General features: G+C 43.1%; 1 protein-coding gene across 1 annotated transcript in view; it reads left to right on the top strand.

Moving 5' to 3' along the window:
- Positions 1 to 25,255, top strand: part of Cachd1 (cache domain containing 1) — a 220,339-nt gene that overhangs the window by 60,423 nt on the left and 134,661 nt on the right. The window contains exon 2 of the mRNA XM_027400500.2: positions 24,861 to 24,923. Within this exon, the coding sequence (XP_027256301.1) occupies positions 24,861 to 24,923 (63 nt within the window). The remainder of the gene's footprint in view (positions 1 to 24,860; positions 24,924 to 25,255) is intronic.

Raw genomic sequence — 25,255 nt, 5'->3', positions numbered from 1 at the left:
ATGGATCTCCCATGTGGGCATCAAGTCAAGTGCCACCTTGAGTCACCTCATTTTGTTTTAAGACGCTGTCTGTTTGTCTTCTCTCTACTTCCTTTTGTTTTCATTCACCTTTTGTTTATGAAAAACTGTTTAATTGGTGACACTTATCTACACAAACCTAGGAAGCCTACAGGCTTTGATCGAGGAAGACTACAAGCACCTTAAAAAAATAGTTGGAGAAAGAGACAAGTAAAAGTAGATAATAAGAAAACATTATTCATTCCCCGAAGAAGAGAAGACTGTATGTAGCCTGCCATGACTTGCTTTGGAATCTCTGCAGAGTTCTAAGAGGGCTGACTCTCCTGTAACAGGGTTTCTTTTAGGTTCAAGTTTAAAGAGGCTGTGGGTGAGGGGTGCTAGGGAAAGAAGCAATTAAGTTAAAGTTTCAAAATTGATGAAGTGAAGCAATGTCCGGAGCCTACTAATGTACAGAAAGCTCTCCACATTTATTTTTTTTTTCCAAATAATCAGAGACTTTCTTTTCCTTATAAGAGTCTGGAGCCGGCTATATGGGGTGCCTTGGCTCCTGCTGAGAGTGTTTCTCCCATGTTTCTTCCATCTTCTGTTCCCTCTTTCCCCTTGCACTTAGCCAGAGGGCCATGAGTGCATTAACCAATGGAACCTTTCCAGGCACCTTGTAAACCTTTGGTCTGTAGCATACTGTCCCAAGTCAGCAAGCCTGCCTGACCTCTGATGTATGTGTATGGAGTGGGTGTTGTGTGGTGTGTGTGTGTGTGTGTGTGTGTGTGTGTGTGTGTGTGTGTGTGTGTGTGTGATGTGTGTGATATGTGTCTGTTATGTGTATGTGATGTGTGTGTGCGTGGATGTGGATGTGTAGCATGTGTGTATGTGTTGTGTGTCTGTATGATGTGTGGTGGGGTGGGCTGGGAGAGTTGAAGACAGTTTTGTGCTATGAGGACAGCTTTAGTAAAACTGGCAAGAAAAATAGCTTGATTTTCTTTTCTCTGTTCTAATCCCCTTATTATCAGGGATCACAACTCATTTCCTTTCCCTCTGTTTAAAAGTGAAGTAAATTTTCCTTCCTTATACACTTTCAAAATGACTGTCTGACCCTATAAAATGTTGTGCTTCTGCTGGCGATGGTAGCATAAGCAGAGGCAGAAGCTAGGGGAATCTCTGTGAGTTTGAAGCCAGCCTGGTCTACAGAGCTAGTTCTTAGGTCAGCCAGAGCTACACAGAGAAACCCTGTCTTGAGGGGGAAATGTGCTTCACTTTGAATGACAGTGGTTAGCAAGTCCTGGTTGGTGGCTGAATGCTTATCACCCTTTGTTGATGCTGTGCTGCTAAAACACTTCCACCAAAAAATAAAAAGGGGCTTTCTAGGGCCCCCTTCTTAATTGGGGTCTAGCAGGAGCTGTGTTCCTAGCTGTCATTTTGTATTGCTAATTTGCTAGGCAGTTGCTTGTGAACTCTCACTGACTTACCACACTCATCCTGTATGCTAATGTATGCCACACAATGCAGGATGACTTCTGGAAAAGAGAGGGGGCTGTGTTTTCGAAGGCTTTATCTCCATTTATAATGTAAGCAGCCCTACTTGAGAATTCTGCAATACTTAATAAGCCTGGTATTTAAAATTAAATCTCTTACATGGTCTAATTATGTAGATCGATATTATCTCAATGTCCTAATGTGAGTTAAGTTTAAAGACTCCCACCCCACTCCTGTTTCTGAAGGGAGGTCCAGTTAATTTACTGCAAATGAAGAAGTATTTTTGGAAGACTGGGTTGACATTTAGCATTCTGGTTTGAAAACCCTCTGACTATTAAATATTTAATGTGCTGCAAAGCATTCTTAAAAATTAAATATGAATGAGTTTTAGAAAAACCTTGCAGTGATACAAAAATTGAGTTTTTTTTCTCTCCTGTTCCCCATTTCAAGTATGTCTGCCTAGGGAATCTTAATTATTTTTAATGAAGATGGCATGTATTTGATCAACAGGGGACATGCTAAAAAACACAAAGTTACCATGAAGAGGATCCTTCCAAATACTATCACAGTGGAGATCTACTTGGAATAGATGCATAGTTTTGTGTTGGGAGGTTAGTCCTTCCTTCCTTCCTTTCTTTTCTTCTTTTTTTTAAGTTGAGAGTAAAATGAATGATCAGAAAGATCAAGCCCCTCTGTTTGTAAGACAGTTGTCTGTTGCTTTCCTAAAAGTGTTGCTTATATGTATAGGTTCATGAGATTTAGACTATTAAAACTATTTTTTTGTGGGCTGCTTCCAAAAGAACATTATCATTATCCAAGAATAGCCTTGTTGACCTTGAGTTTTGTGAACACATTTTTTTCTTTTAAAAATATTTTAATAACTGATGCCATTCCTCTAGTGGCATTGGAATTAAATAGAAAATTCTTGAATTTGTATTACAAAGTTGACATCTGAAAAAAATCATACCTATATTTTCTTATCATATTTTCCTAATTTTCATTGGATATGGTCCATTGATGCTGCATAATGTCTTAAGTATGTGTTGTGAGTTGGGAAAATGGGATTTGAATTCATGAGACCACAGTCTGTTAATTGCTTTTATGAAAGGGTGAAAGTTCAAAACTGAAGCACAATTTTTCTTGAGAAACTCCTTTCTAAAAAGAAATGGCTAGTCCCTTGTACCTCGTTAGTCAGAAAAGTATAGGATGACTTCCACGAATGTGCTTTAACTGTTTTTTTCTGCCTTTGCAGATTGAAGAGAACATTGCTTTGCTCTCTCATTTCTTCCATTTTGACTAAGGAAAACTAACACATTCACTGGCTGGTGGTGGTACATGCCTTTACTCCAAGCATTGGGGAGACAGAGCAGATGAGATGGATCTCTGTGAGTTCAAGGCCAGCCTGGTTTACAGATTGAGTTCCAGGACAGGCTCTAAAGCTACACAGAGAAACCCTATTGGATTAAGGTCTCTTTATTTCAGAAGACAGCAAGGTAAAACACAGGCCAGAGCTAGGTTATAGAACCCAGCCAGTGCGGCCAGAACAAAAGGGGGCCCGCGTCCCCACGTGCAGCCCCTTAAGAAGCTCCCTTACGTCACCCCGGCTTTCCTTCACCACGCCCCTCTGGGAGAGTCCCCAGGTCCACCTGGTACCTGCCCCAGGACTATTGGGCGGGGCTAGGGTGACTCCCTACAAAACCCTGTCTCGTAAAACCAAACCAACCCAACCAAACAAAAAACTAACACACTCAAAATGGAGCCTAACCAATTGCTGATCCAGTAATTACCCAGATTTGAGATGTTTCTGCCATTTTCCATTCATTTCTCAATACACATGGAGCTAGCGGCAAGAGTCTGAAACACTTCTTACATCTTTCCTTCCAACTCTGGACCCCCTCACCCCCTCACTGTAGCCCACTAATTCTCTCTCTCTCTCTCTCTCTCTCTCTCTCTCTCTCTCTCTCTCTCTGCTTCATTACAATAAAAAAAGGTATCACATGGTGAACACAGAACTTCCTAGTTACTGTGTTAGGTAATTTATCTTATTGATAGGAATGAGCCTTATAGGAAATTGGGGGCAGGAGGAGAGGGACATTGGGGTTAGCTTATGTGGCCTGGGCTACTTGCCTAGTAATTCAGTAAGCTAGGGTTTGAGCCACAATAGCCTTTGGCCCTAGTATCCATAGTGACAACTCACTTATTACTTATTGCAAGTTATTCAGCTGCAGTCCAGATCACATTGATTCAGTCAGCTTTTCTGTGATACTGCTTTCAAGCCTTCCAAATTTTGATTCTAGATATCCGCCACTTTGCCTGAGTCTACATTTTCAGCCTTTCCATTGTTTGCAAGAAGTAAATGTTAGCTATAACAAAGCATTCAAAGATGCTCTCAAGACAGACAGGGCTGATTTTGCTGTTGGGATCACTTGGTGCCTCTGGACCTACATAGTGCCTGGCCTGGCAGCAAAAGTCAGATGCCCTCCGTGGCCAGAATTTGATAGCACACGACTAATTAATTCCCCCCCATACACACACACACACACACACACACACACACACACACACACACACACACGAACTAAAAATTCTCAGCGTTTTACTCCGTGGTTTGTTTATTTATTTATTGGTTTCTATGTATCCTTGGTCGTCCTGGAATGCACTCTGTAGACCAGGCTGTCCTCAGACTCAGAGATCTAGCTGTCTTTGCCTCCCGAGTACAGGGATTAAAGGTGTTCACCACCATGCCCAGTTAACCCTGCGTTTCAGTGGTAAGAACACCAGGTACTTGCTTCAGTGTTGACCCTGGGCATGAGCAATTTAGCATTCCCTGGGGCCTTTACCTTTCTCCATCTCATCCCTTGCTGGAGATTGAAGCATAGCAACCTAAGTGTTTAACTAGAGGGAAACAGTTGGCTTGAAAATCAAAACCATTGTCAAGATTTTAGAAATCTTGCATATTCATTGTGTTGGTGGTGAGGGTGGTCAGAAAAAGACAAAGCTTAAAAACAGAGCAAAGCTATAAGTGAATATAAAGTGAAATAAACCTGTATCTGCTCAGGGAGAATATGCTACAGAAGTTATTTTTGTTTTTGTTTGTTCTCGTTTTGCCATTATTAATGGTTGTTCTGGAGTGGTTGATTGAAAACAATTGATCCCCCCTGCCGTGTGTGTGTGTGTGTGTGTGTGTGTGTGTGTGTGTGTGTGTGTGTGTGTCTGTGTCTTAGGAAGGAGGAAGAATAAATTAAAATGAAAACTTTCTCTTAAGCCTCAATCTTACCAGAAGAAATGTTTTGTTTTGTTTTAAAAAAAAAAATCAGAGAAAACTTCATTGCCTTATATCAAATTTAGCCAGTCCTGCAATTTGTTTGTTGCATGGGACCCATCTGTGCTGGCTCCATTCCTTAAGTTAGGGATTGATGCCTCTGTGATTGTCATGAAAAGCATCCTTGTTTCCTGCTGCCAAAGCCCTCTGTGGAAACACAGGCCAGGGGTCAGTAGATGAGCCAGCTACAAAACCACCTCCCCTGTGCTTGAATGCAGTCTATCTCCTCTGCTGATCTTAAAACCCAGTCCAGTTCCCCTTGTAGTGCTTATGAGTTCTTCCAGGGCCCTTGGTTCTTACTTCAACTTGTAGATTTTAAGAAGGGTGGAATTGGGCTGGAGAGATGGCTCAGTGGTTAAGAGTACTGATTGCTCTTCCAGAGGTCCTGAGTTCAATTCCCAGCGACCACGTGGTGGCTCACAACCATCTGTAATGAGATCTGGTCCCTCTTCAGGCCTATAGGCATATATGCAGATGGAACACTGTATCACTGTATACATATCTTTAAAAAAAAAAAAGGATGGAATCAAGGCAAATAACTGTGTTGTCTCTTTCATTAACTTAGTGACTTGCGATGAATGGGTCGAAGTGGGCCGTGTGTGTGTGTGTGTGTGTGTGTGTGTGTGTGTGTGTGTGTGTGTGTGTGTGTGTGTGTGGGAGAGGGAGAGGGAGAGGGAGAGGGAGAGGGAGAGGGAGAGGGAGCACACTTTGAAGAACCTTCTTCGGGAAGGTTAACAAGGCCAACAAGGAATTGAACTCTGGTATCTACCGAGATGTGTTAACATGCTCATTACTCCCTCATGTCTCTTTGTTGTCCAAACCCAGACAAGTGCTTGCTATACCTGCCTGGACCCTGCCTGGACTGGGGAGTTTCTACAGGGGCTATTTTGGTGTTTCCCATCTGGTGTTTATCATCAGGTGACTACCACCTCAGTGGCAGAGACTTCTGAATCTTTTAGAAATTCTGAGGTCACATAGAGAGGGAGTTTAGATTTGTAAATAAATAATTTCAGCATCTTTTAACTGTTGGAGTAAAAGTTCAGGAGAGATTTTACAAAGATGTGAAAATGAATGGACTCCTTTCTTCAGCCTTTTTCTAGTCCCCCTTGTGTTTTGTTTTGTTTTGTTTGAGACAGGATCTTGTAACCCAGGCTGTCCCATCAAATTCATTATATACCTGATGATAACTTTGAACTCCTGATTCCTGATCCTCTTGCCTTTACCTCCCAAGCACTGGGAGCTCAAGGATGAAGTTATGGGAACATTGCAGGTCAGATGCTTTCTAGGCAGGAAGTTACTCTTAAAAGGGTTCTCTTGGTTCCTTCTTATTGACATGGTTCTCTTGTGGCTGCTGTTATATTTGTGCCCTTTTCTTGAATTAATTAGGTGAGTGTCTACTATAGGATGGCTCAAGGCACAAGGGGTACCGTGAGAACAAAACTTGCGCTCATGTACATAGATGCCATTATGGAGAGGCTAACACCAAAGAGTGGAAAATGGGGCATGACAAATATGCCAGTTGCTACTGGAATTGCTGTTTTGTATGAACTGGCATTTCATATAAAATGGCTATATTCTGAAAGCAAAGCCACCTAAAGGTGACGGTTTTAAAGGAGGAAGAGGGAGTACCAGGGCACTGGAGCTGAAGGGTTCTGGGCAGATGCTGTGGTAGCCTGGAGACCAATGCGGCTGGAGCAGGTTTAGGTAGGAAGAAGGTTGGGAGAAGCTCAGAGGGCTGACATCACACAAGTACGCTTCTGAGGTGCATAAGGATTTAGTTTCTATCTTTTGGGAAGTCATTGAAGAGTTTGAGGCCTGGAAGTAGCAAGAACACTGTAGTCTAAGTCATACTCAATACTAGGTTCTGAGGACCCCACTGTGTGACATGAGGCTTTGGGCTCTTTCTTGGAAGATGGCATCTTTTTGGGAGAGGATGGCCATGAGTGAGATGAATTGTGTAAGTGGCCAGTGTCTTGATAACATGAGGCTGAGGTTCCTAACAGAGCATCAAAAAGAAGCCTACCAGACTCTGGGCTGTGGTGGCTGAAGGTTGGAAATACTGCAAATGCTTAGGTCCCCAGGATTCATTCATTCACATGCCCTAAGAGCAGCTGGACTTTTCAGAGGCTGATCTATACAGCCTTGAGTTTCTGGGATATGTAGGCAGATTTTTCTGTCCTTTATGCCAGCTTCCAAATCACAAAATAGAGACTTCTTATATTAATTTTGAAAGCTCGGCTGATAGCTTAGGCTTGTTCCTAACTACTTCTTATAAATTAAATAACCCATATCTTTTCATCTACCTCCTTTTATGTGACTTTGTTACCTTTACTCTGTACTGCCCATGCCACTTCCTCTCCATCTGGCTGGCAACTTCAGGAGTCTCCGCCTTTCTTCTTCCCAGCGTCCTCTCTGACTGTCCTGCCTTTAACTCCTACCTTACTAATGGCTTTTTAGCTTTTTATTAAGCCAATAAGAAGGTGCCTTGGCAAAGACATGTTTTCACAGTGTAAAAAAAGATTATCCCACCACAGGGATATTAAGGAATGAAGACATACTAGACAGAGCTGTCAGCACTATTACATTTCCAATGTTTCTATTTGATAATGAGAGTCTTAACACAGTCATGTCATATAGGTGTGGCTCATCCCAGTGTTTGTTTTAAAGGCATCTATTCAAGGAATCTAAATATCATGGTGTTCCTTTTTGTATCTGTTTTTCAATTTCTTATCACGTGTAAGAGAGAGATGTATATGTGCAGAGGTCAGAGGACAACTTTGTGAAGTTAATTCTTTCCTTTCCCTTTTGTTTCCAGGGCTGAAATTTGGGTCACCAGGTTTGGATCATCACATAGGAAGCACTCTTACCTACTGAGCTATCTTCCTAGCTCCAGCGTGTACTTTTAATGGAATATAAGTTGAAAGTTTTACAGCAGATACCTTTGTCTCCCTTTTATCTATAGATAAAATCTCATTGAGAGGGAAAAAGAGAAGGCATAGGTTTGGGGTTCTTGAGTACTGGTGTTTCCCAGCAAATGGACAAAGTGCCTGTCTGCCATTGCCTCTGCTCCACAGTCTCTGTTGAATGCTGAGACTGAGGCTCCTGGTTACTTCATGTTGTTTGGGTAGCATGTCTCTTATGCAGGCTTTCCGTGACCTATAGAGCATCTGCTGTGGCATTTTCTTGTGCATCCCACCTCTCTGACTTCTTGTGCTCTTTAAGGATGAGACTGTCCTGGTGCGGATTCTTCACAGAGTCTCCCTTGCAGTGGGACTTTAATCTGTATCAGTAACAGAAAGCAGAGCTGGGTCATAACTGACAAGCAAATATTTCTGGAGCATTGATGGGGAACACTAATCTTGGGACAAAAGGGGGTTCTCAAGGCCTTCTCCAGCTGCTTGAGAGACCCAAGGGCCTTGATCCCAGTGTCTATGGCCTTGACTTTGGGAAGCCTAGTGTTGTATGAGGAGCCTCCTCTCCCTGCCAGTATTGGACATGAGACAATGAAAGTTTGTCACCCATATGGCCGTCCTCCGTCTTCTCATTTGTAAATCAAGTGTGAACCCAAACCTCTGCCAGTGATGTTACAAAATGATAGTGGCCATTTCTTTTCCTCCCTTATTTCATCTTTAAACTTGAACATAGAGATGCAAGTTGAAAGCGGTTTCTGTGATGACTGAAGATTTAGAAAATGGCTCTCTTTCTCAAGTAGGCTAATGAATATATCTCCACCTTATCCTCTTCCCTTGTGCCCCTTCTCTCTGTCTCAAACATTGTTTACCTAGAACTGAAAGTGTACTGGGATATTTGGATTGAAACAGAAATTCAATACAAGGCTACCGTGACTGACACTTCATGAAGTTCACAATACAAATGCTGATTTGAAAAGTTCCCTGGTATAGGACTTCCCAAACTGGTTAGTAGGCCACTCGGATGTCTTGATGACTCTTGCATAAGCTGGCCTCCCCTGGGCCTGTGGTCCAATTTGAACTAATAGTGGATTGGGGAGGGCAAGAAGACAGAATTTTATATAGCAAGCAAAGATTACTTGCCTGTTAGGGTATGAACAACAGTTAGTGATGGAAAACCAACATAGATGAAGTGAGCAGTGTATATTGAGTACTGTGTATTCCCTAACACATTCTTCACTGTTATCTAAGCCTTTACAACAACAACAAAAATGTAGATATTGAAACAGTTTATTTCATAAAGTCACCCACTTAAAGTGGGCTCATTGGTTTTAGTATATTTCCAAGTTTGTGCAAATGATGTAATCTTATAGTACTTGAACAACATAAAAAGAAATGTTGGTCCCATTATTGGTCACTTCCCAAAGAAAGTGTCTGGGAAAGTTCAATAACAGCTATATAGATTCCTTTTCTCTCACTAGGCTATCAGACTCAGGTACAAAACAAATCTTGGGTTTGGTTGTATAGAATGCTGATCTACGGCTCCCATCTCCATAGACATCAGTCCAGTGTGGTCCACCCATCTACAGGAGACCTGCTTATGCAAGAAACATCAAGGTTGTCCCTTAGGGATTTGTCTGATAAGCACTGAAGAGTCCTATACCAGGAAGCCTTTCCAATAGAAAGTAAAACATAGGCACTGGGCTTCTAAGCTGTGTCTTCAATGGTACAGTAAGCGCATGCCAGGAACCAGAGTTGAGTCTCCTTGCTTCCAGAATTCATGCTTATCCTACCATACCATCCTCCTTTCCAAGAACTCATGCCAAACTCAATATTTACTTGGTGGGGAGAATAATTTGATGTTCTGGTTTCTCCTTGTTCAGGAGTTTTAGATAATTTCCTTTCCTGTTCCAACTGGCATTGTGGGGTAAATAAATATGGTTTCGTTTTGAATCTGATACGTAGTACAGCCAGGTTTTTTTAATTCCGTGAGAAATTAGCATGGTATAAAATTGAGTAGTGGCAGACTGAAAGCTAGGGGAGATACTGGGTTGTTTCTGTCTGGTGACTTCACATACATTCACATATCTTCTTCCTATGTCACATAAGTAAGCCATACCACATTTTATATTTACTCATCAAACATCTGTTCAGTATATGTCCGTGATTATGCCAGATGCTGGCTATTTGGAGAAATTAACAACTGTCTTAATGTTGCCGTGCTTAGCTGGGCCCTCCCCAATCTAGGCAATGGATTTCTTGATGCCAGCAGCACACCTAGAAGGCTACTCTGACTCTCCTGCCCCGCTTCTGTGGGTTTGGAGGTCTGCTACTTAAATCTGCACAAGGTTGAAATAGTTTACTCTGAAATAGTTGCAATCTGGATTGCTCCAAAGCCCAGATCTCGGTTCTCCTATTAGACGGCCTGTGTGGGTGAGCAGGAATTGGTTTTGCCCTCTGTCAGGGTCACTGCTAATGCTCAGTACAAAGTACTTGCAATAAAATGTGAAAGCAAAGATCCGGTGACTGTAGCACCAGGTGGAGTTAAGCTTTTACTCTGCTTGGGTGGACGGGCGGTCATCTCAGGTAGCTCGGATACCTCTCAACAAGGATCCTGCTTAGGAATAGGTGGTTGGGGGATGGGTAGAGGGTGGAAAAAGCCTTTTTTTCTCCCACCATCACAACTTTGCTTGGCATGTGCAGGTGGGCTGTGGGAGAACCACTCACTCCTCTCAGTACCAGGGTAGGAGCCTTGTTTACTGAGAGTGCTAGCTGGGTAGGGACCTCCAGAGCATGTGTCCTAAAGGTAGTGAGTGTAATTCCCTGACGTCTTAGTGTCCAAAGTTTGAGTGAGGCTAAACCAGAGGCTGACTTGTTTTCTAGTCAGCTGCTCTCCTCCAGGTACTTAACAGTCAAGGTACAGACATCACTGCACCTGGGAGGGTTTCTGAATGAAGGAATGAAGGCACTTTGCTAAGACCAGGAGCCAGCCTTCTAGAGACATTTTGAGCTGCCGGTGTCATAATTGACTATGGGTTTCAAAGCCATTTACCGAAAATGGGTTTTTGTTAAGTGGCTTGTCTCTTTGGAAGGCTTCAACGGTGTTAATTTGGGAACTTTCCTAATGCTGGGATTGGAGCCCAGGTAATCTCAAATGACTTACTTCTGAGAATCCTTTTTTGGCATCGAACTCACAGAGATCCACCTGCCTGCCTCTGTCTCCCCAGTGCTGGGATTAAAGGTGCGCCACCACCAGTGGGAATACTTCCTTTTAAAGGGTTTTTTAAATGACTATTTATTGAGCTCTTAGCAGATACAAGAGACAAATCCATCAACCCCTGCAGGTAGGAGCAACCCTCCCCTCTACTTTATGAACATGGAACCAGGCAAATCTGAATGGTCTGTGACCCCTGACTTCTAGAGGGCCACCACAAGAATCCCACTGCCCCCTTTCCACCTCTGTTTTGAACCCTACAATCTGGAAGAAATATTCTACCCATAATTTATTTATTCACCAAAATTATGTTATAAATCTGAGCCCAGAGAGCCATCATTCAGCCAAGATGTTAGTTAATAATTAGTGCTGACAATTGTAGCATAGAGGTTGGATGGGCAAGAGCAGTTACTATGGCATTTGTTATGCGTGACACGTACCCTGGTTGTGGGAACCTGAAGAACAAAACACGGGGGTGGGGGACACGGAAGGCATGTGGTAATCATATTGGCATCACATTAATTCTATAATGGCTAACTGCTTTGGAATCATGTCTCAAAGTTTCACATTTAAACTCAACATTTGTGAGAATTATTCTCCATTCAAATCTTCATCTTAAAAAATGCATTGCATTCATAACTACCCACTCCCCTTTCGATGAAGTGCAGGTATGTGCTTATAATTTTTTAAATCACTTAAAGCCAGGTGTGTGGGAACATGGCTATAGTTCCAACACTTGGGAGGCATAGGGTGGGGGATTTGGAATTAAATGGTGAGATCCTGTCTCAAAAAAGGAAGGTCTGGGCTGGAGAGATGCCTCAGTGGTTAAGAGCACTAGCTGCTCTTTCAGAGGACCCAGGCTTGATTCCCAGTACCCACATGGTAACTATAGTCCCAGGGGATCTACCACCTTCTTCTCACCTGCTTGGGCAGTAGGCACATATGTGGTGTACCTATTTATGTGCAACACACACACACACACACACACACACACACACACACACACACACACAGAGAGAGAGAGAGAGAGAGAGAGAGAGAGAGAGAGAGAGAGAGAATAAAACAAAGCATTTTAAAAATGAAAGGTTGGGGTGTATCTCAATGGTTAGAGCACTTGCCTAACATGCTCACATTCCCGGGTTTCATCCCCAATACAGGAAGTGGAGTGGTAGGAGTGGTACAGAATTCATAAGCAAGTGGTATTTCCTGAAAGATTTCCATGACAGGAAGACTGGGCTCACAAGTCTCAGTTGGAATTTCAATAAAATTCCAGTGTAGTTGTAGAGTGGACATTCTAGACTCCTAGAATTTTGTAGACTCTAACTAGGCTTCTTGTTTTAACTAATTTCTTGAGACTGTCTCACTGTGTAGCCCAGGTGGCCTCAAATTCTATCTTCCTGCTTCAGCCTTCCAGGTGCTGGGATTGCAGATATGCACCACCACTCCCTGAAACTCAATCAAGTGGGTCTAGTGTGGACAGCGCTGCACGTTGTCACTGTTCTTTAGGTTTTGTGTGAGTTTTTGCATGGTGACTGTGCTGGAAGAGCATCGAGACAGGCTCCATCTATGTAGCCCAAGCTTGCCTGGAACTCCCTATCTTGCTCCCTCATTCTTCTGAGTGTTGGGATTACTTTCTGTACCACCATGAACAGCTAAAGCATCTATTTACATATGTACCAGAATCACATATTTAAGAATTTTCTTTTTGGCTACCATATTAATGAACATTTGAAAAATACATAAAGAACCCAGAACTGGCAAGATGGCTCAGTGGATAAAGATACTTCTTACCACGTCCAAGGACCTGAGTTTAATTCCCCAGACCCACACAGTGGGAGGCCAGAACCAATCCCAGTGAGTTGTCCAACTATGACTTCCACATATGTGCACATATGTGCACACACACAGGAAATAATGATTTTTAAAATTAAGTGAAATCTCATATTCATGTCAGAACACAACATTGCAACTTTGCTTAAATTCCAACAGTTGCTTTATGTTATTCAAAACAGTTTTTTAAAACACTGTTTCTCAGTCTCTTTCCATAATGCAGCCTCTTGCAAGCACTGTAGGGACAGTGAAACTAATAAGGCAGGTCCCTTCGAGGGTCGTATAATCTTACAGAGGAGATGAGGCACTTGGGAAACTACAGATCCAGGTTCCTGAAGCTCACTAGCAAATGATTCAGATCGCTTGACTTCTGGACCATCGCAGGCCCTGGGGATGCTAACCCTTGGGTTTCTAAATGGACCATATATATTTTGTTTTTATGGGAAGACTCACAACTGGCTGCAGGAAGGTGGGTCTCTGGCTCTAAAGCATGTGGACTGTAAAGACTCTTAAAACACCCATCTCACCATTTCCCTCCTCAATTAAAATCCCTTTTACAACTCTTTATTTCTTTGCAAATACACATTGGTTTGATTACCCACTCAAAAACCTCGATGAGTGCCCATTCATTTACATAATTTCCATCTGGTCTTCCTGACTTGAAGACCCTTCCAATGTGTCTTTTCTGTTGCATTCAGTTGGGTTTCGTTTCCAATCTACCCTGTGAAAGAAGATACTTTGCTACAATGTATGTCTTCGGTCATAATTGTTGGCTCTGGGGCCTCTTCAAGCATTGCCCTAATCTTTGAATATAGGCCCACGGTTACCCATTAGAAGGGTTTTCTTGTGCCAGGGGGCCAGAAATGTAGACTGCACACAGGGGATATTCTGGCATTCCTAGGGTCAGAGACAGCTCCCAGCCTAAAAAGGGGGCTTAATAAATATTTTCTTTAGGAATTCCTACTATGCGACAGACCTTCTCAGCAAATGCTCCCAAATGATTTTTTTCTTAAGCTCCTTTTCCTCTTTTGCTCTTTAAATCCCATACCAAAGTCAAGCCCCCTTGTGGTTTCCTTTAGTGATCTTCCCGTTTGTGAACTCCAAAGGCACAGGGAGCCTGTGCCAAATAGCTAGAGCCACAGTCTGTGTGACATTGCTCCCCCAACCCCCTCCTTTAAATTAAATTCCCCTGACAGTGAGTGTCTGAGCTCCTTGACAGCACAGGTCCACCCCCACACCCCCACCACGCATCCCTGGCTTCTGACTCTCCAAAAAGGACTTAGTTGGCTAGGATTTGGTTAAACACCAGCATCTAAAGTCTGGAAGGTTAAGAGCTTCAGTTTGCCATTCCCATTATCCTTCATGGAAACCTATGCATTTGTGGTTTTGTTTTGTTTTTCACATATAGAATAGTCAGTAGGGAAGGTTTATATAATATTAAAATGCTACCCTCAAAAATAAATGTGTGGCTATTAAATAACCCCCCTTTCAAGGCAAAGCAAAACAAAACGGGGGCCTGGCTGGAGACCTGGGTGAGAGGAGGGGAAGCAGGGGAATGGACATTTGGCACCTTTGCAGAGCATTTGGGCAACTCCACTTCCCTCTCTCAGCGCCGCCATGCACATTGTCCTGAATATTACTTACAGTAAGTTACACTGACCACAGGCAGAATCGTTCCAACATGTGGACTTGATTTGCTCTCCTTTATTCCCTATGAAAGCCAAAACAACAACAACAACAAAAACCCAGTAACCCCTCTAAACCTTTATTGCACTTAAGGAAGTGTTTGCAGCTTGTTCTGCTCCCTTTGTTCTCTGGGTAGTTCACCCACAAGCTCTCTTGATTTTGAATGCTCCAACAGGAAATCAAGGGATCACAACTAGAAATTCTTCTGGCTGAGACTGCTTTATAGTTTCACTGCTAAATCGGAGTGCCTGCTGTTTCCCTTTTCACTGTAATTCCTTTTGAGGGATAGAGTGGCCCCAAACAGGCAGCCCTTTGTGAAGGTGACACTTAGCACCAACTTGTGACTCACCCGCCTACTTTACTATTCAGGGTAGGTTATCAAAGTGAAAGACCATGAGACCAAGGAATTCATTATTGTGTGGTCCACTATGGTGGTGGTGATGTGGTGGTGTGTGTGTTAGAGCTCAGCTTAAAGGTGCTGGGAAAAGAGGAAACTGAGGTTCAAGGACTATGGTGAATGACTGCCCAGAGAGTTTACAGATTCTTGAGACAACGAGAGATTTTTTGTTTTTTTTTTTAATTTTAAGAATAAAAAGATACCTTCTTTTTTGCTAGCTGGTTGAGCAAAGGACCAAAATACAGTGACCATCTGTATACTTTAATAAAATAGATTAAGGGGACAAGAATCAATTATGCTTACCATGCGAACTGTAGTGTGGCCAGGAGCCAGGGCCTAAATAAACTAAGTTCTAGAGAATTACAACAAGCTTTGGAGCTAGACACTCAAGAAGCCTGGAAGGAAATGAAGTAAAAGATAAACAACATTGTTTTTCCCTGGGCAATCAGATTTCTTTCTTTCTCCTTGAAGCATTTTCAAGGTTTCTATAGGAAAGGCATTACTTTAATTGTAACTCCCGCTACAGAAATAATATAGAAGGATGCACTCCCTATTCTACTGAGGGTATGTGGGCTTGAGTGGGTAGATGGCTCCAAAGGGGGTTTTGCTTTACAACTATCATGGAATAACTGCCAGTAAGAGAGCATTTCTAATGTTTTGAAAAGATTAAGTACATTAGGATAGTCTGATGGAAGTAAAAAGGTTAACAAGGTGGGTAGCACAACACACTCACAATACTTTAAATGCACCCTGAGTTCACTTTCATCTTGAGCTAGAAGATTCATTTATGTAAGGTCCGCCCTCCTTCCAGACTGTATGCATCACTCAAGTATTAGCCATTATCATTGTTTATGGCAGCTTTGAAACAAAACAAGTAACCGTCAGGGGGGTGGGTGTCAGGGCGCTGTACCTGGGATGTAATTGAGGTTTGTTGTGTCACTGATTATTTTTGTTTTAAATTCTCTAGTGTAAGTTTCTTCCTCAAACAGTTTTCAGTAATTAGGGCTTCCTCTTTGTTATGCAACTATAGCAGCTTTGTCTGTCTCCTGCCAGTCACTGTGCTATTTAGCATCTAGTTTTTATGGCAAGGGTCAGGTGTGAGCCCGTGTTTTATTTTTTTCCCATGCATGCTCTTAACTGCAATGGACTAGTGTAGATGAATTTGTTTTTTGTGGGTTCTGGTTGAATCTCTGAATGCATATGCTGCTTTGGGTTTGGTTTGTCTGGGGTGGAGAGGAATGTGTATTTCTGTTCGTTTCAAAGGAAATATGAGAGGGGAAGGAGGAGGAAAGAAAATATATGTAAACTCGAAAGTCACAGGCAAACCTGACTCTAATTTGATCAGTGTCTCAGTTTTACACAAGTCATCTCTTTTACATGCACTTTGTGACTATGTCTTGCTTTGCAGCCGGATTTGGCCACACATTTCCTAATGGTCAATTTGAGGTGAGTTAAGCCTCAGAACCTTAGTTTCTTCATCTATAAAACAAGGAAACAATATAGGAGAAGCTGGGGCCCTTGAATGGCAGAGGATTTCTCTCTTGCCTCAGTAAGCATACTTTAGGGGGCTAGAGTACTGGCCAAAGCAGCTACCAGAGCCACCCAGGCACAATGGCTTCCCAGGCCTTTGTATTCCAAACTGCTAGAATGAATTTCCAGGACCATAGGAGGGTGCATTTAGATTTAGAATAGAGTTTTATTGTGAGATTATGGGTGAGCACTTAAGAAACAAGAATCAGGAGAGGTCCTGTATAGCCAGGGTCCCAAGAGATGGGCTGCCATCAGGCTGCTACTCTATGGGTTTTCGATGAGACTGGGGCGAGACACAGAGAGGTAAATTGGTCAGTCCCACAACCTCCCCCACAGGACGTCCGAGTACCTTTCAGATTTGATCATTTTTTCTCCTGTATAGCTTCCAGGCAATGGTTTTCATCTTGGTAGCATAAAAGGAGAATAAAGGTAACAAGAAGTCAGAGCAGAAACCAGAGTCCCCTTCTGGCACTTTTGGCATCTAGCCAAGACAGAACCAAAGGAATTTTTGACTTCTGGCAAGGGACAAGAGCCAGAATTGGAGGTCCTGACCAGTTTCTGTTTCCTGTTGTCATCACTCTGAAGGGCTGTGGTAAACGTTGTGACTATTTGGAAACTATGTGTTGTAAAATACCTGAACACACTCCAGTCCCTTGTCATATAGATCATAACATTGTCTGTAGCACAGCCCCTCCCCCCCAGGATGATACTATTTATTTAAATGCTATTTTAAAAATACAGTAACACACGTTATTATACACATGCTTTTGACAGCTGCATGCCTTGTTTCTGATTTGTCCCTTGTTGGTGGATACTTCGGTTACTTTAAAGTTTTATTTTTGGGGGGTAGCCTTCCCAATACTCTCTGAAAACATTTTCGAGTCACCTGTCCAGAGTGAGCACCTTCAGGGACTAAAGAAACCATTGTTTTGCAACAGCAGTCTTGTGACCTCAGAGCTCCAAATGATCAGCCTCCTTTGAGAAAGCCCTTTCTCCTGGGCCTTCCAGGTGTGTAACAGTGTGATGTTAAACAGTCTAGCCAAAATCAGACACTGTCTGATCTGGGCTGAAGGTACCCGAGTCTGGTAAAAGATTATTCATGAGGTATGCATATGCTCCATTTCCCCAAAACAATTCAGTTAAGTTACCACTGATTGATTTTTCCGAGGATTTTGGAATTCCTTTTTAAATGGTGGCCCTGGTGCTTCAGTGGTTCCTGGTGGTCCACTTGCTGAGATAACAATGTTAGTCTTTATTTTCCTCCCCTTTATCCCCAGTCCCTAGAATCATAGCAACAGATCCAGAGCCGGATGAAGCTGTTAGGGAACTGTCAGCCATATGGACTGGCCACAGAGACCCATAAAACAGCATGAGATTAAGGTTTGGAGTAAAATCACAGCCCTTAATTTCTTAATGTAGAGCAGGGAAGGAGACCCACAGCATCTCATTAGGCTTGGTGGGATATTTATTTCTTCACTGTGGTATTACTGTGCTTAGCTTTCATTTAAATGTCTTGTTAAAATTTGGCAAGGCAGGTAGTGGAGCGAAGGTGGGGCCTGCTGTCTGGACTGACCATCTTATTAAACACCCTTGTAATCGTTCCTGTTCCAACAAACGAATTCTCTTGCCATCTGTTAAGCTTAATTAAATAGAAGGGTTGGTGGGGGAGCCTGTAAGTGAAGAGTGGGGATCTGTAGACCCTAGAATAGAGCCAGGGAAGGACAAGCCTGCAGCCCTTAAGGCATTGGAGGGAGGGAAGAGGGAGAGAATATGAGAAGGAATACATTTGCTTTCCCCCTCCTTTCAGACAATCCATAGGAGGAGCTACATTCAACTGTTACTGTGTATCTCTTTAATTTTTAACTTGACTGGGACATGTTTAAAGGGGAAGGAAGGAGACAGACAGTGCTTAAGAGTAGCATGGGAGCTGGAGAGATGGCCCATCCATAAATTGACTGCTCTTCCAGAGGACCCAGGTTCCTCTGGAAGAGCAGTCAGTGCTCTTAACCACTGAGCCATCCCTCCAGCCCCAAATTATTGTATGTTTAAAACGTGTAGGTGTGATTCATATAGAGCATCTGTCAGGGTAGGCTCAGGAGACTTGCTCATTAACTTTGACTTGTGAGGTGTCTCTGGTTGGGACATTCCAGGATCATCCACATAAGGGACTGAACTTAGGTTTTTCTTAAGTATTTATAACAGTCTAGTAAACACGCCTTCTTTTATAAATACAGTTTTGAATACATATGAGAACATTTGGGGTGAGTGTATTTCAAAGAGACTGCCTGGAATGCATGCAGAGCATAAATTTATTGAAATACAGCACATTGCAGGAAAAGTGCACAACTTTAGGGCTTAACCAATACCCTGGTCAGTAAAGCGCTTGACTCACAGGCATGAGAACCTGAGTGAGAAGCCAGGAGTGCTGGTACTGCTTGTAACTTCCAAGTTGGGACATGGAGCAGGGTGAAGACAGAAGATCCCTGGGACTTGCTAGCCAGCCAGCCCAGTCTAATGAGACCCTGTCTCAAAAGGAAATGGATGAAGCTGGGCGTTGGTGCCGCACGCCTTTAATCCCAGCACTTGGGAGGCAGAGGCAGGCGGATCTCTGTGAGTTCGAGATCAGCCTGGTCTCCAGAGTGAGTGCCAGGATAGGCTCCAAAGCGACACAGAGAAACCCTGTCTCAAAAAACAAACAAACAAACACACACACACAAAAAAGGAGATGGATGGTGCTCCAGGGCTAGCACCTGAGGCTGTCCTCTGGCTCCACTCACATGCACACATGAGTACTCTTGCAGACACAGGAACATCAGTGCACATACAAGTGTTTTTAAAAGAGCACAGCTTGCTAAATCTTCATGAAATCCAATAACCAGCACTCAGATTGAAAACCAGGATGTAGAACAGTTAAGACTGGCTCAGAGGGTCTTTGCCTGATGATCTAAGACCCGCATGGTTAGAAGGAGAGAATGAACACTGCTCCCCAAGTTATCCTCTGAGTTCTAAGGCACGTGCTCCCCCTCCCCCTGGCCCCCCTCCCATCCCCACAAACCAACCAACGGAATAAATGTAACATTAAATGAAAACCAGAACATATCAACATTCTAGAAGTCCCTGCCATCACCTGGGCTGATGTGCTGTGGTTCTGTAGTAATGTGCTGGTGTGCTGTGGTTGATATGCCATAGTGATATGTTGTGGTGCTTTGGTGATGTGCGGTGGTGATGTCCCACGGTGAGAAGCTTTGCTGCTGCTGTGCGCTCATTCTCACTGTGTTGTTCGGGGTGCAGACATTCTGAGTGTGTATCAGTTCAGTTCCTGTGTGGATTGGCCCGTGGCTCACTTCTGGGTTTGAGCTGTTAGGAGTAGTGCAGCTATGCACATCCTTACACTTGCCTTAGCTAGCATGAGCACACCCCCACGTTTCTGTCATATGTCAAGGATGGGAGCTGCTGGGTCATAGGATAGGCATGTGATTGGATTTATTAGAGCACAGAGCCAGATTTCCAAATTACACATTAATGCAGATCCCATGAGCAAAAGAATAAGATATTTTATTGTTTTCTTTTAATTATGGAAAGAAACTTAATAACAAGGATTTAGTGAAATATTTTTATCTAAAAATAACTTTAAGTCTCCATACCTATTAAAGAATATTTTTACTTTTAGTATTGAGAACTTTCCAGAACAAGAAAGAGTAATGAGAGATATCGGGCAGTGTTTTTGGACTTCGTTTCTGGGGCTTTGCAAACTGAGGAGAATTTTTGCTACCTTGGATGGTGTTCAAATTAAGAGTTCATGAGCCAGGCATGGTGGTGCACGCCTTTAATCTTAGCACGTGGGAGGCAGAAAGAGGCCCGTGGGTCTCTGAGTTCAAGGCCAGTTTGGTCTACAGAGTGAGTTCCAGGACAGCCAAGGCTACACAGAGAAACCCTGTCTTGGGGGGGGGGGGGGTTCAAATTCTGCAATTCCTTTGGTTTTCCAGGAAGTTAGGTTAAGGGGAAGTGACAATTTAGAGCACAAAGCAGATGGTGACCTTATCTCTTAGTCCCCCCACCCCCAATTTGTTACTTCAAGTAACTCATCCAAGGGACAGCATGAAGATTACCTCCTGTCAACAATACTCATTTTGTGTTCTTGGGAGACACTTCCATTTTCCAAGTCCTCTAATAACCAAGGAACATTTACCTTAATTTTGAATTCCCATCTTGTATCATGTGACTCACATACTGCTACTCCTCACTCCCCAACCCCCCCCCCGAAAAAAAAGCAAAGTTGTATTTTGGTTCTTCTGCAATTTCACATGCAGTACAAAGTACAAAAGAAAGGTAGGAAGGAGGGAGGGAGGAAGGAAGGAAGGAAGGAAGGAAGGAAGGAAGGAAGGAAGGAGGAAGAAAAAGTGTCTGGGACCGATTGTTCCCAACATTTTGCTTCTTGCTCAAAATAAATGAGGAAAAGCTCAAATCTCAATCACTTTGTGTTGTTGTGCTGCTCCCTGCCCCCATCCCCTGTCCCCTGCCCCCTGCCCCCATCTCCTGCCCCATCTCCTGCCCCCTGCCTCCCACCCCAGCTCCCTGAATTCTATATAGGATTCCTAGAGCAGCCTGACCAGCAAAGTGATAAGGATAAGTGAGTTTTCTAGTTCTGCTGAAAGCACTGCCTGCTCTTAACTCAAGACCTAGGTTCAGGGCTCAGCACTTCAGTTTTTCACCTGGGATGTAGCTCCTAACTTTCCTGCTGTAGTTTTCAAATCTGTAAAATGTGGTTTTGGATACCCGCTCTGCCCACACAGGCAGTTATGAAGATTCAGTGCAGTAATTGATGTGGCTTTGTAAACTATAAAGATTCTAAGCTCTGGGGGGCTGAGCAGCCATTTAGAGCATGGTAGAAATTACTCTGTATCATGTGATTTTATGCACACACACATAAGCCACTGTAAACCTTGTACCAGTTGTAACTTGTGTAAGTTCTGCTGGCTTCTCCCTGAAGTTTTAAGTCATGCCTCCAACATTGGACCAGGGGAAAGATGCAGGGCAAAGACTGTTAACTTTGATGATAGCCTGAGTGACTAGAGGGGTGTATTCAATATGGAGTCATCTGATCATTATTACACGTATCTGGGACTAGTTACTTTAATTTTTTTGTCTTATGGACCTAAATTATTAGGCATAGCCATATAGCTATGGACTACATAAAAATATTAACCTTATTACTTTTAAGACCCCAAGCATGATAGAGACAGAAGTAACTATGTGGACTGGCCCTGACACACCCTTAAAACTATTGAGCAATGATTCTTCCCCTTAAGAAAATAAGGGAACAGCATATTTGGCCATTGATGAGTATTGGCTTGAGCACAGTGGGTCTGGTTGTCTTCCTGGGAGTCTCCTACTGGAGAACCCGTGCTACAAAAGGAAGACAGTGGAATAAAGTTAATTCTCTCTCTTTTTTTTTTTTTTTGGTTTTTTTTTTTGGTTTTTTGAGACAGGGCTTCTCTGTGGCTTTGAAGGCTGTCCTGGAACTAGCTCTTGTAGACCAGGCTGGTCTCGAACTCACAGAGTTCGAGCTTAATTCTTAATGAAAATGAGCTGAGCATCTTTTTGAAAAGGAAATTATAGAAAAGTCTAGAATAGGCTGGGCGTTGGTGGTGCACGCCTTTAATCCCAGCACTTGGGAGGCAGAAGCAGGCGGATCTCTGTGAGTTCGAGACCACCCTGGTCTACAAGAGCTAGTTCCAGGACAGCCTCCAAAGCCACAGAGAAACCCTGTCGAAAATGACAATAACAACAACAAAAGTCTAGAATATAATCTGGGATTATGGTGTATGATGATGTTAGTTTAGACTCTGGAGAACTAGGAATTTAGGGCTTTGGGAATGGGGCTTATAGGCTTGTGATTTCCTTCCACCTGAAGCAGCCCCCCCCATGCACATAGTACACACACAAACACACACACACACACACAAACACACACACACACACACACACACACACACACACACACACACACACACCACCTGTCCCATTCTTTCTCTCTAAGGGGCACATGGGATGGAATCTATAGCTCATGCTAGGCAGGCATGCTCTAATTAGGCCACATTCCCAGCCCCATAATTCCCTCTCAAAAATGAGATATGTTTTAGGATTCAGAATCCTGATGCCCCTTGATTATAAAATAACCACTGGTGAAGCTGGAGCAGAATCAATATGTACAAGAAACGAGTGATTAATGGATTAATAAATTCTAGTTAGGGCTTGCTGCCAGTTGAGATCCAGGAAGATATATCGTGGTAATAAATTGGTTATGCAAAACATAACCAGCTAGCAAATCCTAATGAGACATAGGGTTAGGAGTGGTAGCTCTGGAGCCACATGGCCTGGGTTCAGATTCCAGCCTTGCCCTGAGTGAGTTTTGATCAACTTTTAACCCTCCAAGCTCTTGGGTGTTCATCTTTGTAAGTACAGTCATTTAAAAAAAAAAAAAAAAGGCACATGAGAGATCCCAAGAGTGCATTGCACTAGGTTTCTGTATCTAAGAATTGGGATAATAATAGTGTCTGTCAGTGTTGGGGAGATGGCTCAGCAGTTAAGAGTGCAGGGGACCCACACAAGACATGAGTTCCTTTCCCAGCACTCATGCCAGGACCTCACAACCACCTGTGACTCCAGAGCCAGGGGATCTGGCTCCATGAACACCTGCATGCAGGTCCACATGCCTTCACACAGGCACACAGGCATGCACTTAAATAAAAAGAAAAAAAATGTTAAACCGTGCTATTACTAAGGTGTTTTCATAAAACCAATTTAAGCTGGATGTGGAAGAGTACTAGAGAGGCTGAGGCAAGAGAATCCAAGGCAGAGGTCAAAGCCAGAGCCAGCCTAGGCTATGTGGTAAGTTCTGGTACATACAGTGAAACTGTCTTAAGAAACAAACAACTGCCAAACAGAAACACATCAAAAAAAGAAATATTAGCACATATAACATGCTCAGATATTTACCCCATAGTAAGCGTTCCGTAAAAATTAACCAGTGTTGTTGTTATGAGCCCTACAAGAAGCCATGGAAACATTCCTTGGCTGATAACATGACTCAGTGTGTAAAACTGCTTACTGACAAGCCCAGAGACCCAAGATTTATCCCTGGGACCTACATGGAAGGAGAGAACTAACTCCCCAAAGTTCTGTACACACACACACACACACACACACACACACACACACACACACACACACACACGGGAGGGGGCAATAAATAAACCAAACAAATATAATTTAAAAGTTTTAAAAGAAAATGTTCCTCTTGCATGGTTATTTTGATGGAGGAAAGGCAGGCATGGCAGCATCTGCTGAATGAGTGAGCATGGCACACAGGGTAGGGTGGGAGGTATTGTGATAGTTTATAATTATAATTTTCCAAGCTGTAATTCCACTGCTGTCCTTCTGTGTGTTTGCTTTCTCCACCCTCTGCCCCCGCCTACCCCCTGCCAAGCCCCAGCCGTGCATCCTTCCTGCATTTGCTTTCTGTTTAGGTTGCACTGGGTGGTGATGAACTTGGCACTTCTCTTCTCACCACAGCCCCACAGGTGTGTTGGGCTCCCTGGGATGCTTTCCCAGATGCTGACAAATGCTTGGCAGCGGGATAGAGAGGAGAAACCCAAATTTGGCTGACATCTTCAGGTCTGATTCCTGATTCATCTAGAGAGTTCCATGGCACCCTTAAAAGTTTTAAGACCAACGATGAGGGACCTGCCCACTCCTATCCCCTCGCTATGGATATAGCCTGGATTTTCATCTTCTAGTTTGTGACATAATCCAGTCCAGTCTCAAATCTACAGAGACATATTTTAGCTTCAGGTAGTATGTGGAAGATTGGGTGTGATGTAGGCTAGGCAGGACCCTGCAGAAGAATTTGTGTGCCAATGTGCCATAGCCTGGCCCTGTGTCTTTTCTTGAGGCCACACATATTTGGCAAGTGTCTTTGTTACACTCTGGGGGTGGCGGGTGTTGAGTAATGAAGGTGATAGATAATATGGGGTAGGTACTGGCCAGATAGGGACATGAAAGAATATGGAAAGAATTCTTTTCAAAGAGTTTTATTACATTAGATGTTGGGGCCTGTAAACAATTACAACATTCAGGGAGTGCAGGATTTAAATGAGAAACACAGCTTTGCCAGATTACAGCAGCCGGATAAAATGGCATGGGCTCCGGAAATCTGTAATTAAATGTATTTTTGAAAATGAAAAATATAATGTAACATCTGGTTTATTTCACTATAGTGCCTGGGTAATGCTTAAACAAATAAGTGTGACTGACTTTGGCTGATATTTAGGTTACTCTCTGTAAAAATCACTGGATTTTAATGAAACATTTTCCTATTTGAATCTATTTGTGTTGTACGCAACAAGTTACCCACACACATACAGAAAGTATGTTACTCTTACTTAGAAAACCTAATGCTCATTTTCTTTCTTGTTGCAGCGGATCTTCAACTCCTTGGTTTACACAGAGAAAATCTCAAATGGAGAGAGTGAAGTTCAGCAGGTAAGACACTGTGGGGTATCTTGCTTTTCTACAGGGCTCCTTCCTGGCAGTCTCCACCAGAGGTTTACTTCTTACTCTATCCTGCTTTCATGGTGTCTCTTGCTTAGTGGTAACTGCCTTACATTTTGGGTGTTTGGAGAGTGTGGATGGTTCACAGCCATTCCTGGTGCACCTTGGAAGCATTTCCTTTTGTCACGAATATCTTTGAACTTCTCAAATCTAAAAGTAACATGTTTCATCTAATGCAGAAAATAAGCATTGGGGATTGGGACTCAGACTCCCCATTCTGGCATGTGCTTGCACTCTTTGGTCATGGCAAACAGTCACACCCC

The sequence above is a fragment of the Cricetulus griseus genome, chromosome 2 (assembly GCF_003668045.3).
Source record: "Cricetulus griseus strain 17A/GY chromosome 2, alternate assembly CriGri-PICRH-1.0, whole genome shotgun sequence".
NCBI lineage: Eukaryota > Metazoa > Chordata > Mammalia > Rodentia > Cricetidae > Cricetulus > Cricetulus griseus.
Note: the sequence above shows the minus strand (reverse complement) of the source record. Positions and strands in the feature narration are given on the sequence as shown.